Here is a 20265-nt window from a genome sequence, read left to right on the forward strand (position 1 = left end):
TGATATTGATAATCACTATAATCTGCAAGTGCATCCCATCAATAATAAACAAAACCTTTAATTACAATTTCAGGATATGCTAGAATGCTAGTGTTGAAACGTTCGTTACTTTTCCGGTACAACGTTAACGTTAAAATGCTATTGGCGTATTGCGAGTAGGTAAATGAAATCAGAGTTGCAAACACGGAGTTGGCGCCGTCAGTAGTAGTAACACCTGAAATACTCAAATGTGTACAAAACATTCGCATATACCTACCTACATCCGAGCCGCGTCGCGCTCACCGCATTGCATTTGCGGTGTTTCACCTTTTGTTTTACCACCAATAATTTGGGTATCGTCTTGGGTCGTCCCATTCGTTTTTCGTCAAGTTAATAAATTAGGGACATTCTGCTTTCGTCACTCATTCTACATTGAAAGCCACCGACGATTGTGAAGAATGTAGAATGAGTGACGAAAGCAGAATAGGACTAATTTAAGAATCTGACGAAAAACGAATGGGACGAACCAAGACGATACCACAATTTGTTTTCGTATCTTATGTGTCGTAGTCTATAGTTCGTTTTTTTTAGCATTAGAAATAAGGTAAACAATCTTGATGTGTCTTTTAATTGAAAAACACATTTTAAAAATAAGTTACGGCAAATATGTAACAATTATGAATCTAATATGATCATTTATATTCTTCTGCTTTCATAAGTAATAGTTACTGATTTTTAAAAAGCGTTTTTCAATTAAAAGACATGTCAAGATCGCTTATCTTCTTTCAAGTTCTTTCTAATGCTAAAAAAACAAACAGTCAAAGGTCCCACTTTGTCGCTTACCTTAAGGACGAGATTTGCGTGTATCTTTATACGAATAACATGTCAAAGAGTCCTTATGGCAAGCGACAAACTGGGAGTTTACTTGTTTACAATAATCCACCTTCTCGGAAAATTTGTCTTAATTTCTCGGGTTAGAAACTACTATAAAAATTGGATGTTATGAACACGAATAATTAAAGGCGTCGGTTGCGGCAATAATCTAAAAAAAATCTCGTATTTCTTTCTAGCGTTGTATCGGAATAATAACGCATATTCTATACACTAAACTAGACCAAATTGAACCAAACTGGAATTTGATCAAATCTGAGATTAAGCGTCAAATACGAATAGATTAATCTTCAAACAGGCAGACGAATAAGTATGTGCCTGTCAAATTAAATTACAATAATTAATTTCGCGATTCGGCTCTCACAGAATTAATAGGTACCTACATTTAGATTAGCCCCACAGATCTCTCGCATTAATCTAATCCCAGTTTGGTCGAATCAGTGCTTAACACATTTAGGCTCATGTCACAATTATAATTATTTACAAGGGTAAGAGAAACGTTACAACAATTTTCGACATTTTAATTAATTAAACGTAATTACGTTTACCAAATCTGCATAATTTTGGTTTAAGTAGGAAAGGAATGCCCAAGCACTATCACTTAAAAATTGTGCACGAGTCAGATTTGGAAAACGCAACCACGGCACAAGAATATCTTGCTAAATCCACAGCCAATTACATTTTGTCAAATGAAAATGTGCAGTGATTACGAGAGAATAATTAAAAATACTATGTCATATGAATTCAATAATTGAAAATTCACGTTTGGTTTGATAACATTCCTCGTCATATTGGAGACATGTCCAGTACCGGTAGGCAGCTTCATGCCTGTGTTTATGTCCTATATAAACACAATATTGCTCTTGACATTCCGTGCCCAGCTTTCCTCACCAAACAAGGCAATTTTGATACCAGTGTTTCTGAACGACTAGTATCCAGATTGACTTGTTAAGTTGTTACCTACCTATGCCCCGTTTTTTTTTTACAAATTAGGAATTTGATAACCTCAAAAGCAGTGGTACCTTTTTTCCTCCAAATTTAATCTGGGTAACTATGCACTGAATTATAGTGTGTCGTTTACATATTATTGTACCGCAATATTAGATATCATAGGATATCGATATTAAACTTTCGTGAGACATATTTTAAAAGCACTCGAGCCTGAGGAAGGACCCCCGACGGGTCCGAAACATGTTGCCAATAGCGACTAAAAATTCAAGTGAGTGAAACCGTTGTTGTATAAACAATCATAGGAACCCTAGCATTTCGGAAGAAAAAGTTCATTACCACTACTTTTGAGGATAGAAAAAATCTAATGTAGCATAAAATGAGTATCGGTAGGTTGTTCAAATGTACAGAATGGCTGAGTGCATAATCAGGCCCCAACTAGAATATGACTGGAGTTGACAGATTTACTATATCCTTACGACAAAGTGAGTAAGGATTGACCTTCGTCCTATCCTAATTGCCACTCGATAATAATAATAAACTTTACACTTTACCAGATAAACTGTTCTACAATTTATTTTGGCTCTGACCACTTCATTAAAATTTTAAAATTAGAGCCGCATTTTTATATACAATTACATTTATTTACATACAAGGTGTAATATAATAAAATAAAAACTACAAATAGAATTAACTGTAATATGTACATTAAACGGCTAGCGAATGTCTCAAATCAACACATCAAAAAATTTAATTAAAATTATTCAAAACGGCATTTCTATTTTATTGCTAATATATATCATCATTAACCACTTGTTAATAAAAAAATAATCTTATTGTACTGAATAATAGTTAAGTTGGGCTAAGAGGCGCGTTCGAGAACAAGACATTTTATATTAAGGTAGATATCTACCAAGGAACGAAACATAAACTGGCAGTGTTTAGCGCACCCCTGCCACCCGCGCGTGCAAGTCACTTGCTTTATTGCTAACGAGAGGTAATGAATACTTACTGTTCGTATAGGATAACATGTGATTCGTCAAACCTTGTGCTCGCTATCATTGTACCATTCATAATTGAGAAATACAATGTTCTTGTTATATTTCCGAAAAATACTATGTAGGGTGGGGTATGAAAACTTAAAAAGATTATCAGACTCAGAGCGTTTGGTCGCCGTGTAACTCCACTTCCACGGCTGGCTGTGAGTTCTGTTGATCGGCTTGCTGCGTCGCTTGCTCGAGCTCCGCCTGGTTTTGTTGTAATCTTGATGGAAGCGGCGTTGTTTGACCTGACAAGGAAATATATGACAAATTATCCTCCTCTAATGTCGGTAAATATCGAGTGTAGACTATGAAAAAACGCATCTCATCCAACTGACTGTACCATGAGACCATTGGCCTGTCAAATTAATAAATATGTATTGACTTCTGAGTCCCAGAGTCCTTAGTTTGAAAAATAATTTTAACTTTTATTAAGTGAGACAAAGTTATACTTAAACTAAATTCAATACAAAACTAAAGCTGCTGGGGCTTAAGAGGCTATACCTGCAATAAGAGTTACTGACGCGCTATGTTTCACAATTCTAACCCGTTGAAGCACCAACGATGAAATCTTCACAGCGTAACAACAAGGCTACTACTAATTTTATTATTCTTTTCGATTGGCGTTTATTGGGCTATGGACAGTTGGACACTCCCCAACAGTTACATAGCGATTCACAGCACTGAGGTACACTGGCGTTCAAAAGTGCATGGAGGTGTTTCAACCGTAATATTAAGGCATTACGGTCGACATCTATCCATGCACTTTTAAACGCCACCCTACTGATAGAGTTAGACCAAGAAAAGTCTGCAACGATTTTGATAGCATACGCAGTGCAAGTTTTATTTTAATCGTCAAACTTCTATGATATTATGACGTATAAATATCATTTGCACTGCGTACCTATGATATCAAAATCGTTGCAGACTTTTCGTGGTCTAACTGTAGTAACATTAGTAATGGTAAATAAAATCACTTACCATACTTATCATGGATTCCTCTATGTCTCTTCAACGCGAATCGGTCGGCAAACGCGGCGGTGCAGATGTCGCACTTAAACGGTTTCTCGCCCGAGTGTACTTTAGCGTGATTCTTCAGGTGAGCGGCTTGACTGAACGCGGAGCCGCAAGTATCGCACCTGTAACAAAACTCGCCTTTAGTAGTCTGTGAATAAGGCGCATCATAAGAAAGTATTTTAACATAGGTCAATTAAATTGATGGATGGATGTATGAATATAAAACTGTTAACGGTCACCACAGGCGCTTCTATAATAACTTTTAAAATTTATCTTTACCTTAGGTTACCTATTAAAATCTCGGTTTTATAGGATTCAAACAAACACATTTTTCATGGTTGGTTACAAATTCTAATCCTTTATTGGTAATCTATTAAGTATTTGATATTTCAGTTTTTACTGTGGGTATGTTAAAATGAGGCAGACGGGGCAGTTGGTAAGAAGTTATTATGTATGTATAGTCAGCTACTAGTGTCCGACCGAAGGTTCGGTTTCAGTTTCGGCCAGTTTCGGCCATAGTTTCGGTTTCGGCCAAAAAACGGCCGAACCTTTCGGCCTAGCCGAAACTTACGAAATGGTACTTCGTACTATGAAACTAAACTATGTGACAAAGATCAAAAGTTGGCGAACAAGTTAATATGTATACAGAAATGAATTGGTTTATTATAAATTATAAAACACAATTCCCCTAATGAGGGCGCCACTGGACGGTCGACGGAGTCTTAGGGGGCTGTCAATACCTAAAACGCGTACACTGTCTAATTGTATCGGAGTAAATGAGATAGCACTGTCGCATATTACTGGGCTTGGGCAAGGGAATAATAAGAAAATTCATCATCTTCCTCGCGTTATCCCGGCATTTTTGCCGTGGCTCATAGGAGCCTGGAGTCCGCTTGACAACTAATCCCAACAATTGGCGTAGGCGCTAGTTTTTACGAAAGCGACTGTTATTTGACCTTGCACTACTACTAGACTAGTCCGGTTTCCTCACGATGTTTTTCCTTCACCGAAAAGCGAATGGTAAATATCAAGTGATATTTCGTACATAAGTTCCGAAAAACTCATTGGTACGAGCCGGGGTTTATACCCGCGACCTTCGGATTGAAAGTCTCACGCTCTTACCGCTTAGGCCACCAGCGCTCAAGGGAATAATAAGAAAATTATTGAAATAAAAATAAAAGTGGATTATTTGTGTAATATTAGGTACCTACTCGTTAGCGGTTTAGGTATAAATGTGGCTACATTGTGATTTAAATTTCAGACCCATAAGTGAACGAAATAAAGACAGAACCGTTTAATGGTGATTTTAAGCCCCGTCTCCATATCGCGCGGCAAGCTATCGAACATTGGCTCGCGCGGCAGCCGCACGCAATGGATACCGGGCTGCCTCGCGAGCCAACTCGATCATTAGCGCGCTCGACGAACCATTCATTGTCGGTTTTTCGACGCGCGGCAAAGGAATGTTCGCGCGCAGTTGGGGTGTGTATATATTTCAGTTGGCTCGCGCGGCAGCATACATGGATAATGAAAAGTGTCGTACTTTAATTAAATTATACGGCACTAAACAGTTTCTATTGAACAGTAAATGTAGTGATTATCGCAACAGATCACTTTTCCATCTTTACTTCGTTCCGAATAATTAATTTTTGTGATATAATGTGGTCGATCGTCGGATCGCCTGCCGCGCGCGGCGGCCGCGCTTTAGTTCAAGATGGTGCCAAAATTGGCTCGCGAGCCAAAATACAGGTTTGCCGCGGTCGAACATTGCTCGCGCGGCCGCCGCGCGATATCGAGACGGGGCTTTAAGACCAATCTTGGCAATAGGGGATATTGCGCAAAACTGCGTAGAGGGTGTCACTAGCCCAATCACATGGCCTACCGTGAAATACGACAATCGAAAGTTCGGTTTCTGCCTCTCACTCTTGCCTATTCGATCGATAGAGAGGCAGAAAACGTAATTTCGATTTTCGCGTTTCGCGGTAGGCCACCTGTAAACAAACCGCCTTGATGCGAATGTCATAGTGAAAACTTGTCAAAAAACTGTTTAAGGCCTAGTATGTGTAAGTTACTCTATGATTTAGTACGTACACTAGTGCTGCACTCTGGCGGCAGAACATTGCAGTAATACTCCCTATTATTTTCCATCGAGCCGATTTCGTTCAATCATTTATTGAGTACGACCATGGTTTATAAGTAACATCAGATTCTTTAAAAAAGGAGTGTACAGGTGTTTAAAAGATCGGCAACGCGCATGAACACCTCTGGAGTTGCAAGCGTTCATAGGCTACGGTGACTGCTTCCTATCAGGCGGGCCGTATGCTTGTTTGCCACCGATGTGGTATATAAAAAAAACAATTTCAAGGACATTGGGTGTTGACAGCCCCTTAATATGTGTATAAAAGCGGTTTTATGACATTTTTTCAACGATTTTTACAAGTTTATAAAAGTTTCGATTTCGGTTTCGGCCGAAACTAGAGCCAAAGCCGAACCTTCGGTTTCGGTTTCGGCAAAAAAACATGTTTCGGTCGGACACTATTGAAAATCACCAAGCAAGTTCTTTACCAACCACCAGGGTAAAGTATAGTAGACCTATAACATTTTTTAATAACAATAATGGATAAAAAATAAATAAAATAAAATTCATTTATTTCAAGCTACAAGATAAGCCAATATGCTTCATATCATAGATAGAGAAATAAGAAGTAAGCATCGGCTAACCAACCCGTTTACTAAGTCCGTAACGATGTTAAGTACTCACTTGTACGGCTTCTCCCCGGTGTGGATTCGCCGATGGTTCCATAGCGTAGCGTGCCTCGCGAAGCCCTTGTCACACACCTGCACAATGGAGATTACAATAAGATCAAGAGTGTACATAAACACCTTGGCCACGGACCGGACGCTGTCCGCCATACATAGGTTGAAAAACAAATGTATGACGCTCGGCGTTAGCGTTGAGCCAGAGTTCCGTGGCCCTAGGGTAAGATACTAACCCCCTGATTCAGAAACGCGCTACAAGCCTCAATTAGCTAATAATCATTTGTCTTCATCTGTCATTTTGACTTATACATTTGTAAGAAAGGGATAATTTAAGTAAATCAGGCCCGTAAAGTTTTATGAATAACGGGGTTAGTAATTTGTGCTTTTATATGGGCCTGTCGGGGTCTAGAGTTACTCATTTGGGGAGTCAGTTTGTTACATTTTTCTCAGTAATTTAGTTTGTGCATTCTTACCTCGCAAACATACGGTTTTTCTCCTGAATGCGTCCTCTCGTGGTTCTTCAGATGTGGCGACTGTGAGAACTGCATACCACACGTGTTGCACCTGTACAAATATGCGGCGTAATGTGTCAGTATGAAATTAACCCTTTCGTGTCTCGCGGACGCGATATCGCACTGTACACACCAGGTGCGTGTGCGTATACGTGCACGTTGTAATATACAGTTCCTTATGACCGACGGCACACCGCTTGCATGACGTTTGCGTGCGCGGCTTAAACATTTTAGTGCACGCGCGCTCAGTCGATGTGCTCAGGCCTTAAGACAGGGTAGAAAAGTTACACCTAAGTCCTACACGGACACGATATCGTACACACTATTTTCTTAAATATATAAATTAAAATTTGAAAAATCCCTGAGACTCGAGGGCTTAACGAAACTGCTCTGATTTCGGCCAAAGTTCTAATAGCGACAACCTACAGCTTCATTGTGGAACTAACATCAAATACTGTAGGTATCAAGATATCTTTACATCTAAATAAATAATATACAAATAAAACAAAAAGCAATTTACCTGTAGGGTTTTTCTCCCGTATGAATTCGGGAGTGGTTCTTGAGATAGACGGCTTTCGCAAAAGCAATGCCGCATATTCCACATTTAAAGTTCTTCTCCCCAGAGTGCAGCTTCTTGTGAGACCACAGCGAGGAGTATCTAGAGAAGGAGCCACCGCAGATATTGCAGTGGAAGGGCTTGTCGGTGTTGGCCTGATTAAGCTTGTTCTTGTTGCCGCCTACGAATATGATGCCCGAGCCGTTGCAGTTCTGGCACTTGGTCACGGAAGCAAGGTTTCTCTTTTTCACCGGATGATGGCCGGGCACTGTAATTATGATGTAACAGTCAAAGTTTTTGTTTATTAAATATATTAAAAAATTCTAAGATAAGTGATTGCGATGAACTACCTGACCTTTTCGTTTTACAATATTTAAATTCGCGTTCTTATAGCTAGGGCCGCGTTCGTATTTACAGGTCCGTTAGCAAATTGATTGGTAATACATATGCTTATAGGGACAGTGCGCGTTGGAGGGTCTGCCATCTTGTGGCCTGAATCGGAAACAAAACGTGTGCATTGCCAAAGCAAGTGCTACCATCTATCATCATCATTCTCTTACATTTTCTTGTGCATAGTAGGTTCTGCCATCTTGTGGGTTACCTCGGAAGCATAATAGTTCTGGTTGAATCATGGATATGTGTAGGCACTAAAGGAATGTATAATGGCATGTAACCATACAAGTGGCTTACAAGGCTTTTGCTGCTGGGACTGCTGCTGCGGCTGCGCCGTGGCGAGGGGGTCGGAGGTGGGCTGCACCCCGCTCACGCCGCCCACTTCAAACTTGACGTTGTCTTCTGACGTCACGAATATTTGCGTGGCGTTCACTGTGCGACACAATAGTAGTTTGTGTTACAAGGGATCAAAATGATATATTTCTGTCAAGGTTCCGTACATTGAATCCTGAGCGTAATGAGGGATTCAAGTGCTTTTCACATCAACTACGAGGAAAATAAAAAAATCTTAGTGTTGACACAAATTATTGTTTCAAAATATTATTCAAGCTAAAAAAAGAATGCAAAAAATAACAAACCCAGTGTCCTAGAACAGAAAAGTGCCACTTTGATCCCTCCTAGCAGGGAGGTAAAGTGCCACTTTGATCCCTCCTAGCAGGGAGATAAAGTGCCACTTTGATCCCTCCTAGCCGGCAAGAAAAAGCCCTTTTCCGAATAGGTGATGTGAAAAAGTAGGACATTGCTTAGCATGCTTAGTTATTAGCTTAGCAAGTTATGCTATGCAGTATGACAAGATGAGCAGATAACCAGATAATTTAAAAAAATTGTCATTGACTAATGGCACTAGTGCCGCAGTGGGCCTTCGCAATATCTTACAAATAACTAAGTTGGTCTGGAAGTCGTGTTTAAAATATTGACTGATGAACAATATTTGAAAATTAAATGAGAATATGAAGTATTTCAATAAGTGTAGGCTATTTAAACAAAAACACCAAACTAACTTGAATCAGAAACAACTAGTCTATAACTCATGTGATATTTTTTATATGTAATTAAAATAACAAGTAAAACATACTTTGATTGTTTCTCTGTTGTTCAACAGAATCTTGTGCAATGCAGTTTTCACAACGGATGAGCTTGGGTCCCTTCCTCTTAGGGTTGCTGGTGATGGGCCCTCCACATGTGATGCATTTTTGAACCTTGTCAACCAGTATGGGTTTGGCTGAAAAATAAAATGCAACATAATTATGAGGAAATCATGTTTGTTAATTAAATATGATACTGTAAGGAATGGTAAGTGTACATAATGACTGAGCATATTAGTAATTTTCAATAAAAGTTATAATCTTCACTCTTGTATTCTTGTTATTTTTAAATGCATGCTGTGTTTGCCTGTAATTAGTATGTGTTAGTGCATAAGTTGTTGTAGCCACTGTTGGTGAACCTTAATAATATAATAAAATAAAATAAACACCTGATCTCCTCTAGCATACTGTAAACCTCTTCTACTATCTTCCTTTCTATCCTAGTGCTAAGAATTAAGGAACAAAATGGTAATATAACAAAAAATTAACTTACTATCTTGCAACTGAACATGGTGCTGTTGCTGATCAGATGTGTCAGAAGATAGAATTTGTATGTGAGGGGGCATAGCAACCTCATTGCCGCCACCGACACCTGTGGCTACAACTGTGATGTTGCCTTCTGCAAAAAAAAATAGTAATGTAAAAATTATATTTACAGTAACTTGATATATTTTAATTTTTGAACACAAAGCGGCAAAAATCTAACAATACGATTTGTGTGCAACAATATAAAAAATTAAGTAGTTCAATATTTTATGTTCAAAATGTGAACTAGCTTAAAAATAAATTAGACAAGCACATTCATGATAACTGTCTGATGATTACTGGATACAGGCCATATCAGTTGTCATAATCATCAACTGCCTGCCTGCTTATTAAATAATTATAAATATAGCTCCATAAACATGTAATTTACCTGAATCCTGGGCATGTATCCTTTTGTGTGCATTAAGTAGTGTAAGGTGGCCAAACATAAGCCCGCACACATCACATTTGAAACTTATATTAGATATGGTATTCTGTATTCCATTTGGAGCAATCTGCATCTGGTTGACCAGAGCATAGTTGTATGAGAAAGGTTGTGCAATGTAGCATGTTTTGTCATCACTGGTGGTGAGCTGGGCGATGTTCACGGCTCCGGAGACTCCACCGGAAGCACTGGTTGCTCCCGATCCAATCTTACCAATCATGTTCACGTTTGATGTGGTGTAACAGAATGTGGGAAATTCCTGGGAATACACAATGACACACATTTAGTAGTGCTCCCAAATGTTAGCTCTTTGTGAAGAAAGCTTTGGTTGATATTGAAGCATAAAGTATATCTGCCACCTTAGCTTGCAGTCTGTGATAACAGTAATCTGTCAGGCTCTACCTTAATGTTTCATGTTAGATTATTCAAGCCCATTTTTATATATATCTATGAAATAAAACTAAAAATTGACAATTATTATTTCAAAAACAAATTTTGAACAAAATTAACCATTGCATAATAAATAAATTATATGTTTGATGCATGTTATACTTTATTGCTATGCAAACCTAAGTATTAAGTTATCATTAGCATTGAGAAATATAGTAAGAATAGAGTGCTCACTACATACACCAGTTTTGATACCAAAACGACTATTATTTTCGCAGTCAACATCTAGCATTGAGTAGCGGAATTATCAGTAATGCTACTTGATACTAGGATTCTCTGGTGTCGAGACTCACGAAAATTGTATTGAACAAGAATATACAACTAATATTAAAAGCAGAAGGAGTTGAAAATAGAGTTCTGGTTAATCCCGCTATAATATTAGCTGAAAATTGTTGAGCATTAGACTTTTCGGTCATTGGAACATCTATTGTCAAGTAGCAGTACTGATAATTCCGCTACTCGATGCTAGATGTCAACTACGAAAATAATAGTCGTTTTGGTACCAAAACTGATGTATGGAGTGAGCACTCTATGTATTTTTTTCTCTATGGCTCTGCATAGCAATGTTGTGTATTCATCAATAATTACAAGAATGTATGTACATGTAATAATCAATGTGTCTACATAAGTAAACCCTACACAGAATTCTAAAACTTGAACTAGCTATCACAATTTAAATGAATTCAATTGAATGAGTGTCATTTCAGATAACAATATTTTTTATATTATTCGGAGGGCTGTGTCGATCTTCTGTACAAGTTTTTGCAGCCTTCTGACATATTTACTAAACATTTTACTGTTATTATTGTTTTAATTGGTCAATAGCCACCAAGTTAATAAAATTCAATGAAGTAATGGCCAATTATAGCTTTCTGTATTCATGCAAATTAATTACCTTGATTGACCTAATTTTACAGTAATTATATGAAATAGCCCTAAATACCACAAAAAGCTGCAGAAACTTTAGGATGAAAATTTATCTGTGCACCTGAACAGACTTGCTAATTAAATGGGATAGGAGTGATTAAGCAATACAATTTAAACCCAAAAATTAAAAAGTGTCACTGTAACAAACTTAAATAATAATAAATCGCAGAGCCATATATGAAACATAATATGCAATAATTTTTGAAGAATGTATGGATTAAATAAAATGCACAAGCAGGATCCTAGCACATAATGTGATTGAAACTACAATTAAGTTCTTAAAATGAGTGTTGTTAGTTATACATAGCTTATGTTGTCTCACTATTATTGTTCAAGTTCTCAATAAAAAGTTAAATGTAGATGCGCCTAAACCTTGCCCAAATATTTCATCAACAATGTTAAAACTTTACCAGCACAGTCTCATATAATAGTAACATAATGAAATGTGTAGAAGGTTTTGTTGAAAACATGAGACCAACTTTACAACCATTTAGGCAGTTAGCATAAAACAAGTCTGAAACAGCGCGCTGTTGTGACCGAAGCGAGGGAGGAGAGCCTGACAGCATACATGTCTCCAGTGCCGTACAAGGCGAGGACACAAAGCATTATACCTGCTGCTGAGACTGTTGCGTTTGTTGTGCGGTCTTCTGCTGAGTAATCTCTATATTCTTGCCTTGCGTCTTCTGGTCTTGGTACTGCAGCATCGGGACGGAGCCGGTTTGCACGGCATTCGTCGTGAACATTTCGCCGTACTAACTATTTACTTACATTACTAATCATCACTCATACCTTTTATTCCCCGTACTGTAGATATAATAACATACATTAAGCCACAAATACGGTTACGCTAGGTTCAACTTAAAAGCGCGGCTAATTGTACGAAATGCGGTTACACGAAAGAGAGACTTCAAAACACATAGTGCGAAGGTAACGGGAAATATTTCTTATCAGTCTACTCTGCTCGTAAAAAGATCAGATGCTATGAAAGCAGAGTCTCAGTGCGTAGTCAATATGAAAGAAAAGGATGACGGACTATCTACGGGCTTCAGTAGAAGTAAACGGACGCCATTGTATATTCCACGAGAGACGCCGCGCTATGACCGTGTCGCCATGTACAAAGAAATGACTATGTTAATATAGTTATAAAAGATCAGAAATAAAGCTTACCTTCTCTCCAATTTGATTATTTTCTTAGACAATTCATCTAAACTTCCAAATAATTATGATTTACTTGCTGTCTCACTTTAAAATCACACAATCCTCCATCTCACAAAAGAAACGAAATGGCGATACAAAAATAAAATGGCCGACAACAAGCTGACAACAAGACGCGTCCAATTTCTGACAATTGAATGTTGCCAGAGTTACAGATTAGGCTTTTTATGTTGGCAATATTGTGTAAAGCTATGTCCCCATTCATTCATTCTAACAAGGAAAATTAAAAATAATCTTCAAAATGTCCATTTTATTTCGCACAAGACCCAAAATTGCACTTAAAATAAAATGCTCGTCACTCTCGTCATTTAAACACTGGGTAATCCTATACTTACGGTCCTTGAAAAGCGTGAGGCGGCTGTCTGCTAGAGTATTTGCCTCTCTTTTTAACAATCATATTTGTAAGAGGCAAATAGTGATTACAGGTCACAAGCCTTTTATAAAACGCAACCTAAAATAGGTCTTTAGTTATTTACCCAACGCTAACTCCGGGCCCAATTTATTAATAATGTTAAGTTAGGTAATTATTCTAGAAACAAAAGTTACACTTCTATGAAATTATGACGCTTAAATAACACTTGCACAGTCTGAGCTATCAAAATAGCTTGGTTTAACAACCATTTATGCTAAACTACGGTAGGTGTAACAAGGAAGATATACCTTGTATGATTAAATTGAAGAATTGTCTGACTATGGCATAGTTAAAAGTAAGATTATGATTTTGGTAGTATATGCTTGTATAGACGGTCAAGCAAATCTTGTCAGTAGAAAAAGGCGCGAAATTCAAATTTTCTATGACACAATATCCCTTCGCGCCTACATTTTTCAAATTTGCCGCCTTTTTCTACTGACAAGATCTGCTTGACCAACTTTAGTAATAGATGTGTGTGCCACCACAGCATCAAGACTAATGAGATATGTATTTTATGTTTGCTGCCACTACTTCCATCGCAAAATAGTAAGTCTAGGGCAGCAAGTACCTCCTGAATCCTTACATGATAGCAAGCCTATAAGCAGTTGCATCGGCAGAAGTATCTCACTTACATATCTAAACTGTTCACTTCCCAAGGGGTTACAACAAAGATTTGTATTAGTTGCAATGTAAATCCAATGATTTTCTAACCCATAAATTATAATCTATTAATTTACTATGAATGAATAAACCATGGTGAATAAATATTAAATTTATTCATGATAATGTATGGCAAACAAAACTAACTTATATCAGCTCTTAAAATCTAAATCTGTCATATCTTGATCTTCACATGATGGATGGTTTGGGGTCACTTTAACATCAGCTTCTTGTATTTTAGATTTCCACTCTATTTTAAAGGTATCTATTGCATCTTGTACTGTCTTGAAATTTAATGGCACCAAATTATCTTCATCTTCTGGAGGTTCACTTCGAACATCTGTTTCTGCAAAATAGTTAATTTCCACATTTTAAACAAGTAACCTTAATTTTATTCTTCAGGATGAAAAAATAAATAAATAAAGATTCAGTGGTCCACTATTCTAGTATCATTTCAACAATTGTTTTGTTTAATGAACAACATTTTACTCACACTTAGCCAAATTTACTCAAAGATCGATTTTTAGGTAGTTATTCCCATAGCTGGGCATTAACTCGTTAATCCGTTAATCGTTAATTAACGAAGTTAAGATTTCGAGTAACGGATTAACTTTTAAGTTAACTTTAAAAACCTGTAACGGACTTGTTAACTTCCGTTAACTTTTCTTAAGTCCGTTAATCGTTAATACCTAAGTACCTACTCACACCAAGGCGGCGCGCTGCCTCAAATATAACACTAGTATACCTTCGAGTGCTGCCGTGGAACGCCTGTTTTCGGCGGGAAAAGATATTTTTTCTCCAAAGCGGGCGTCGCTATCAGACGACAATTTTAATATGCTCATGTTCATGAAGGGGAACATGCACCTTATGGCAGATGCTAGCGAATGATATTTTTATTGGCTATGCTATTATTAATTAGTAATGATTACCATGTTAATTAGTAGATTAGTCTTTAATAAAAATCAAAATTTATGTTTATTTCTCCTAGTTTTATTTCTTATTGCGAATATTTACGATTTCGAGTTAACGATTAACTTTAACTTCCATTAAAACTTTTGAAAAGTAACGTTTTAATGTTTAACGAAGTTAACTTTTTATTTAACGGATTAACAATTAACGAAGTTAACTTTTTGATTAACGGTGCCCAGCTCTGGTTATTCCTTATTTCAGCAATTACAAATAAAAATAAAATAAAATGACAACTATTTCCAATGATAGTAGAATATCTTAAATTGCCTTTATTTCCACCAAATATAATGAAAAACCAGGATCAACACAATATTCTATTAAGAAAATCTATAACTGTTTTAGAGATATACAGCCACAGACAGAAACACAAATTAAAATATACAACACGCTTTTCCATTAGGAGTGGACAAGAGACTTGGCAGTCTTGTGTGCTGCTAGATAAATAATGTTATCTAATTACCTGCACCTTCCCTAGGAGTAATGTAAGTATGCTTCATTCTGAGGTATTTGTCTGCTTTACAAAGATACTTCATATTTTCCTTTGGCACTTTGTCAAAAAGAGGATCAACACTAGGCGGAGCTACATCTCTTGCAAAGAACATGTATGTTCCAAGAGGGCTTTCTAATTGTCCTGTAATGATTGAATTACCTATATGGTTTATTTGGCATTGAACAAACATAAATACATATATTATAGATTTTATTAAAGTAAGATAATATTGTATAAATGTCACCTAGAGTCTGTACGGAACGGAAAGAGCCGTGGAATGTATGGGGCCCAATACATTCCACAACTCTTCTCTTTCCGAATAGAACCTGGTAGAGACCTGTGAATATGGTGTCATCTAATTGTATTATAGGATTTTTCCCAGTAATACCAAGCACATGTATTGATCTATAGTTTTCCATGTTCACAGTATCCTCGAATTCTGCGAATACGAGAATTTCCTCTTCAGAATCGGCTGATTCTTCACAGATCATTACTTCCATTTTTTTATAGTAAAAATATGCAATTAGTATCAACAAATATGTTACAGAAAAAGTTGCAAATACTCAAACTAGCACGTAAGTTATAGTGTACGTAATAAAATACTATAAACGCATATTAATAACCAAACCGCTTTTTATTATTATTTGATAACATGAATGACAATGACATGACATTGATTATAAATTCAATGTTGCAAGGCAAAATAATATCCATCATACACCCTTTCCACATGACTCCATATCAGTATTGTATTCTTTGCTCCATATACTCAATACCAAATAAACGAATAAGATATAAATTCTGGTCATATATAGGAAGCGTAAAGGACGTGGGAAGTCTACACGTTCTTCGTCAGGGATCAGAGGGGCTACCGCGAAAACCGAAATTCGCAAATTGCGGGGATCTTTCTCTTTTACTCCAATGAAGGCGTAATTAGAGTGACAGAGAAAAATGCCCGCAATTTGCGAACTTCGATTTTCGCGGTTATAGCCCAGGGATGCCTTGATTTAGCACCGGAATTCCGCTCCGTCTGTGGTGGCGTAAAAAATATATTTGACAGCTAATACATTTGTAGTCTAGTCTATGGTGCATTGTGTGTTTTTTACTCTGTACCGAGTTGTTTTTTGCAGCCACACGACGAGAACAAAGCAAAAAGCGAAATTTTAGTAAAGATAAAGTTTCAATTTAGCTTACATTCTTATTCATTATAAGCACGTAAACATGTCGGACTGGGATACGGTCACTATTCTTCGCAAGAAACCGCCTAAAGCATCAGCTTTAAAAACTGAGCAAGCAGTAAATGCCGCACGCCGTCAAGGTTTACCAGTCGACACCCAACAAAAATATGGAGCAGGTACTAATAAACAGCATGGAACCACAAAAAACACGGCGAAACTTGACAGAGAAACTGAAGAATTAAAACACGAGAAGATACCACTGGATCTTGGGAAACTAATCATGCAAGGACGGCAAGCAAAGGGCATGAGTCAGAAAGATTTGGCCACAAAGATCTGTGAGAAGCCGCAAATAGTAAATGACTACGAAGCCGGTCGCGGCATTCCGAATAACTTGGTTCTTGGGAAGATTGAAAGAGCAATTGGAATAAAACTTCGTGGAAAAGAACGTGGCCAGCCACTACAGCCTCCTGGAGGAAAGAAATAACGGATTCCCTAGGAGGCGAAGACTATACTCCGATTTGTTAACTGCATACATTTTATTTCTAATTCTTACTTGCTGTTGGATGTGGTTCTATCATAAACTTGAGTGATATAAGGATATAAGCAAGTATTTATTTTTCTTTCGCAATCTAGAATATTCTGTGATGTGTTACCACCACGAAAATGATTTTCAATGTTGGTTGTTGATTTAGTCCGGCAAGAAAGGCCCTTTCGTGAAATTAGATATGTTTGTAATATTTCATAATAATAATGTAATATGTATCTAGTTATGATTAATATTGTGGTTCTTTTGTACTCATGAAAAACTAATGAAAAATGTAAACTTATGTGATTGTTCAGGTGTAGTTTTATTGTTTTTATACATACATATTAAATTAAAATGTGATATGATGAATTTGTTCAATTTGTGCCATTCAACATAATATTTATCAAAAACGTCCACAGGCAGCTAACCATAAGTTACATGCTGCATGAAGAGCATGACATCATTTTTATTTTATTTTATTTATCATTGTCTGTTTCAATCAGCTGTGTCAACTATGATGCAAATAGTTGTGAAATGAGACAAGACACATTCCACCTGTCCAATTTCTTGGTCAAATGTGCATTGTCTCACTCTCTCACTAAGCAAAATGTGAAATACAAATTAGTAGTAGCGATTGACCAAAATCAGCTGCAAATGGTGTTAAAGGTATGAAAATCGGCATGATTAATGTTTAGGCCATTTAAATCAATTTGAACCGTAGCTCCAAAAAAAAAACGGAAAGGAGTTATGACGTCATCTTTTTTTGTATGGAAAAATAAAAAATATTGGTCAGAAACCTATCGTGTGTGGTATTAAATGAAAGTGCACAATTAATTTAGGGCATTTATTTGTGTGTTCATCATCATCAACACACAAATAAATGCCCTTACCAGGGCTTGTATATATGTGTATATGGGCATTTATTTGTGTGATGATGATGATGAACACACAAATAAATGCCCTTACCAGGATTCGAACCTGGGACTTCCTGCTTCATAGGCAGGGTCACTATCGACTAGGCTAGGAGGCCGTTTCATTGATAGATTGATAGATGTAATAAAAATATTCAAACATTAAAAATATTCAAATATTCAAATATTAAAAAAAAATATTCAAACTAAATATTTTCGAAATTAATTTCTTGGGGTTAGATATGAGGACATTGGGTATTACTTGAGGTATATTTTGCAAAAAATAATTCAACGGTTTCGTATCTGGAGGAGCCCAAACTTGGTATGTTTTGAAAAATATTTTTATTTTAATTGAATGCAAGTGACGGAAATATAATAATGTGATATATTTTTAGAACCGGCTCAGAATGCCCTTTTATTTAATACCACACACGATAGGTTTCTGAACAATTTTTATTTATCACATTTCATAAGTGTCAAAAGGGCATCTACGTGTTGGTTTGGGCTCCGCGCACGCCTCCCAAAGTTCCGAGTCATCATTGTCCCGTGAAAGACATACAAATAATTTAAAACTTTTTTGCCAAGTGCGAGATTTGGAAGAGATTCTGTAAAATCCCATTTCACAATGAATTTCAAATAGTCCAGAGTCACCCAATTAGAAACAGTCACATAGTTTCTCAATTACAGAAATAATCACATAATAAAAAAATAACCTTTCTGAATAAAAAAAACCTACGAGGCGCCAACATATTATTGTTACATACCAGGTGCCCACGAGGAACCCGAGACAAAAAACCACGCATTTCTGAGGCCAAAATAAGGAAAAAGAAAAAATGTTAAAAGAGTTTACGCCAATTTCGCCAAAAAAAATTCTTTTTTCGATTTTTTGTACGTATTTGTACATAAAATATAAATGCTATTTGTAAAATTATCACTCAAAAAGAATTGTAACTTTTTTTGTAAAACCTAGTTTTTGCAAAGTGTACTTGTCACTTTTTTTACATTCTATCAATAAGGATATTTGGACTAGGTCCCATAGTAGCAACATCGCCATCAAAAAAACATTTTGCACTAAGTAACAATAAAAAGATGTTTTTTTTTAGCTGGCTGGTGATACTGGACTCTGAAACTAGGCGAATTCCAAAACAGTTTATAGGACATTTTTGTCTTTAAATATGATCAGGAATATACGAGGGCTGATCCGAAAGTTGTTAGCTGCTCCAGCTCTACTCATGCGATTGCAATATGATTTATACCACTGTGAGGCATATTTCAGTACGTAAAGAGGTGACGTCAATTCATTTTTAGAAAACGCATGGTTTTTATTTTTTACTACGACGTGCCGAAGACTAACCGTCACCCAGGATGATCATTGATCAGTAATTGAGACTCCATTATGTGGTATAATTTTATAAACATTATTGGTTTAAAATCATATTAGATTTTTTAGGTGCTGCTAATTGCGAATCTCGACCGTTTTATTACGTATAAATCATTTTGATTGAGTAAACAAAATTATGACTTAATAGGTGTCTTTAATTGTGAAAAAAAATGACGTTTTTTTCTTAGTAATTTATAACTCCATACAAAACAGCTTTCAGTAAAAAATATATTATATAAAAAAACGCATCAGTTAAAAAAAAATCATGGACATAAGTAGCATTGAAATATCCCTCACAATGGTATAAATCATATTGCAATCGCATGACGAGTAGAGCCGGAGCAACTAACAACTTTCGGATCAGCCCTCGTACTGTCAAAATCTCTCGGGTTCCTCGTGGGCAATTGGGCATGTTGTATATTATTTCCTTAATGGCGATTGTGCAATCTGCCACAGTTTTACGAATTTTTATAGATGACACTACTGATGTTCACGGTCGGGTGTCACCCCTAAATGGGAGCGGGGTCTGTCCAACTGCTGTGGTGAAAGTTCATAACGAAAATTGTATTTATTAAATCTTTAAATAATAAATACAACGTAGCGGTACTACCACTTAAGACTCTGTAAGTCTGTACCTACATGGATTACAGCAATGCACATAGAAAATGTGCTAAATGCGGAGCAACGACTGTTGAAGATACATATTTGAGTGAAATTCATAGCTTTAGTGGGTTCAGAAGGAACCGCGTCATAACGCATCTGGAAAGCGTATTAATTAACCGTGAAGAAATGTATGAATACAAGTTGGAAATCTGTGTAAAATGCCGTGTGTAAAGTGTAGTGTATCTGTGTGTGTAAAGTGTAATAGGTACGCATGCCTAAAGTTATTTGTATTACTTATACTGAAAACTTTGTGAATGCGCTTTATTAATGTCTAT

The 20265-nt window shown here is 36.7% G+C and overlaps 3 protein-coding genes across 7 annotated transcripts; 1 reads left to right on the forward strand and 2 right to left on the reverse strand.

Moving 5' to 3' along the window:
* Positions 1-1375: 1375 nt before the first annotated feature.
* Positions 1376-12922, reverse strand: LOC134804208 (zinc finger protein 665-like). Of its 5 annotated transcripts, none has more exons than XM_063777169.1 (11): positions 12753-12914; positions 12197-12389; positions 10155-10467; positions 9732-9857; positions 9229-9375; positions 8391-8525; positions 7665-7968; positions 7106-7196; positions 6634-6710; positions 3840-3997; positions 1376-3106 (listed from the first exon to the last, which is right to left on the reverse strand). In XM_063777169.1, the coding sequence occupies exons 2-11, from the start codon at positions 12326-12328 to the stop codon at positions 2976-2978; spliced, it is 1614 nt and encodes a 537-aa protein (XP_063633239.1). In that variant the 5' UTR covers positions 12329-12389; positions 12753-12914; the 3' UTR covers positions 1376-2975. The 5 variants fall into 5 exon arrangements, with proteins under 5 accessions (XP_063633239.1, XP_063633242.1, XP_063633241.1 ...); XM_063777172.1 differs by having other exon boundaries at positions 12375-12389; positions 12753-12912; XM_063777171.1 differs by lacking the exon at positions 12197-12389 and having other exon boundaries at positions 12753-12922.
* A 1047-nt stretch (positions 12923-13969) lies between these two features.
* On the reverse strand, positions 13970-15920 carry LOC134805218 (uncharacterized). The gene is made up of 3 exons (XM_063778527.1): positions 15669-15920; positions 15302-15472; positions 13970-14218 (listed from the first exon to the last, which is right to left on the reverse strand). Exons 1-3 carry the CDS (start codon positions 15829-15831, stop codon positions 14025-14027), a joined length of 528 nt encoding a protein of 175 aa, XP_063634597.1. The 5' UTR covers positions 15832-15920; the 3' UTR covers positions 13970-14024.
* Positions 15921-16414: 494 nt separating this feature from the next.
* LOC134805299 (endothelial differentiation-related factor 1 homolog) lies at positions 16415-17348 on the forward strand. The gene has a single exon (XM_063778616.1). The coding sequence runs from the start codon at positions 16553-16555 to the stop codon at positions 16991-16993; it is 441 nt and encodes a 146-aa protein (XP_063634686.1). The 5' UTR covers positions 16415-16552; the 3' UTR covers positions 16994-17348.
* Positions 17349-20265: the final 2917 nt, after the last annotated feature.

Source organism: Cydia splendana, chromosome Z (genome assembly GCF_910591565.1).
Source record: "Cydia splendana chromosome Z, ilCydSple1.2, whole genome shotgun sequence".
NCBI lineage: Eukaryota > Metazoa > Arthropoda > Insecta > Lepidoptera > Tortricidae > Cydia > Cydia splendana.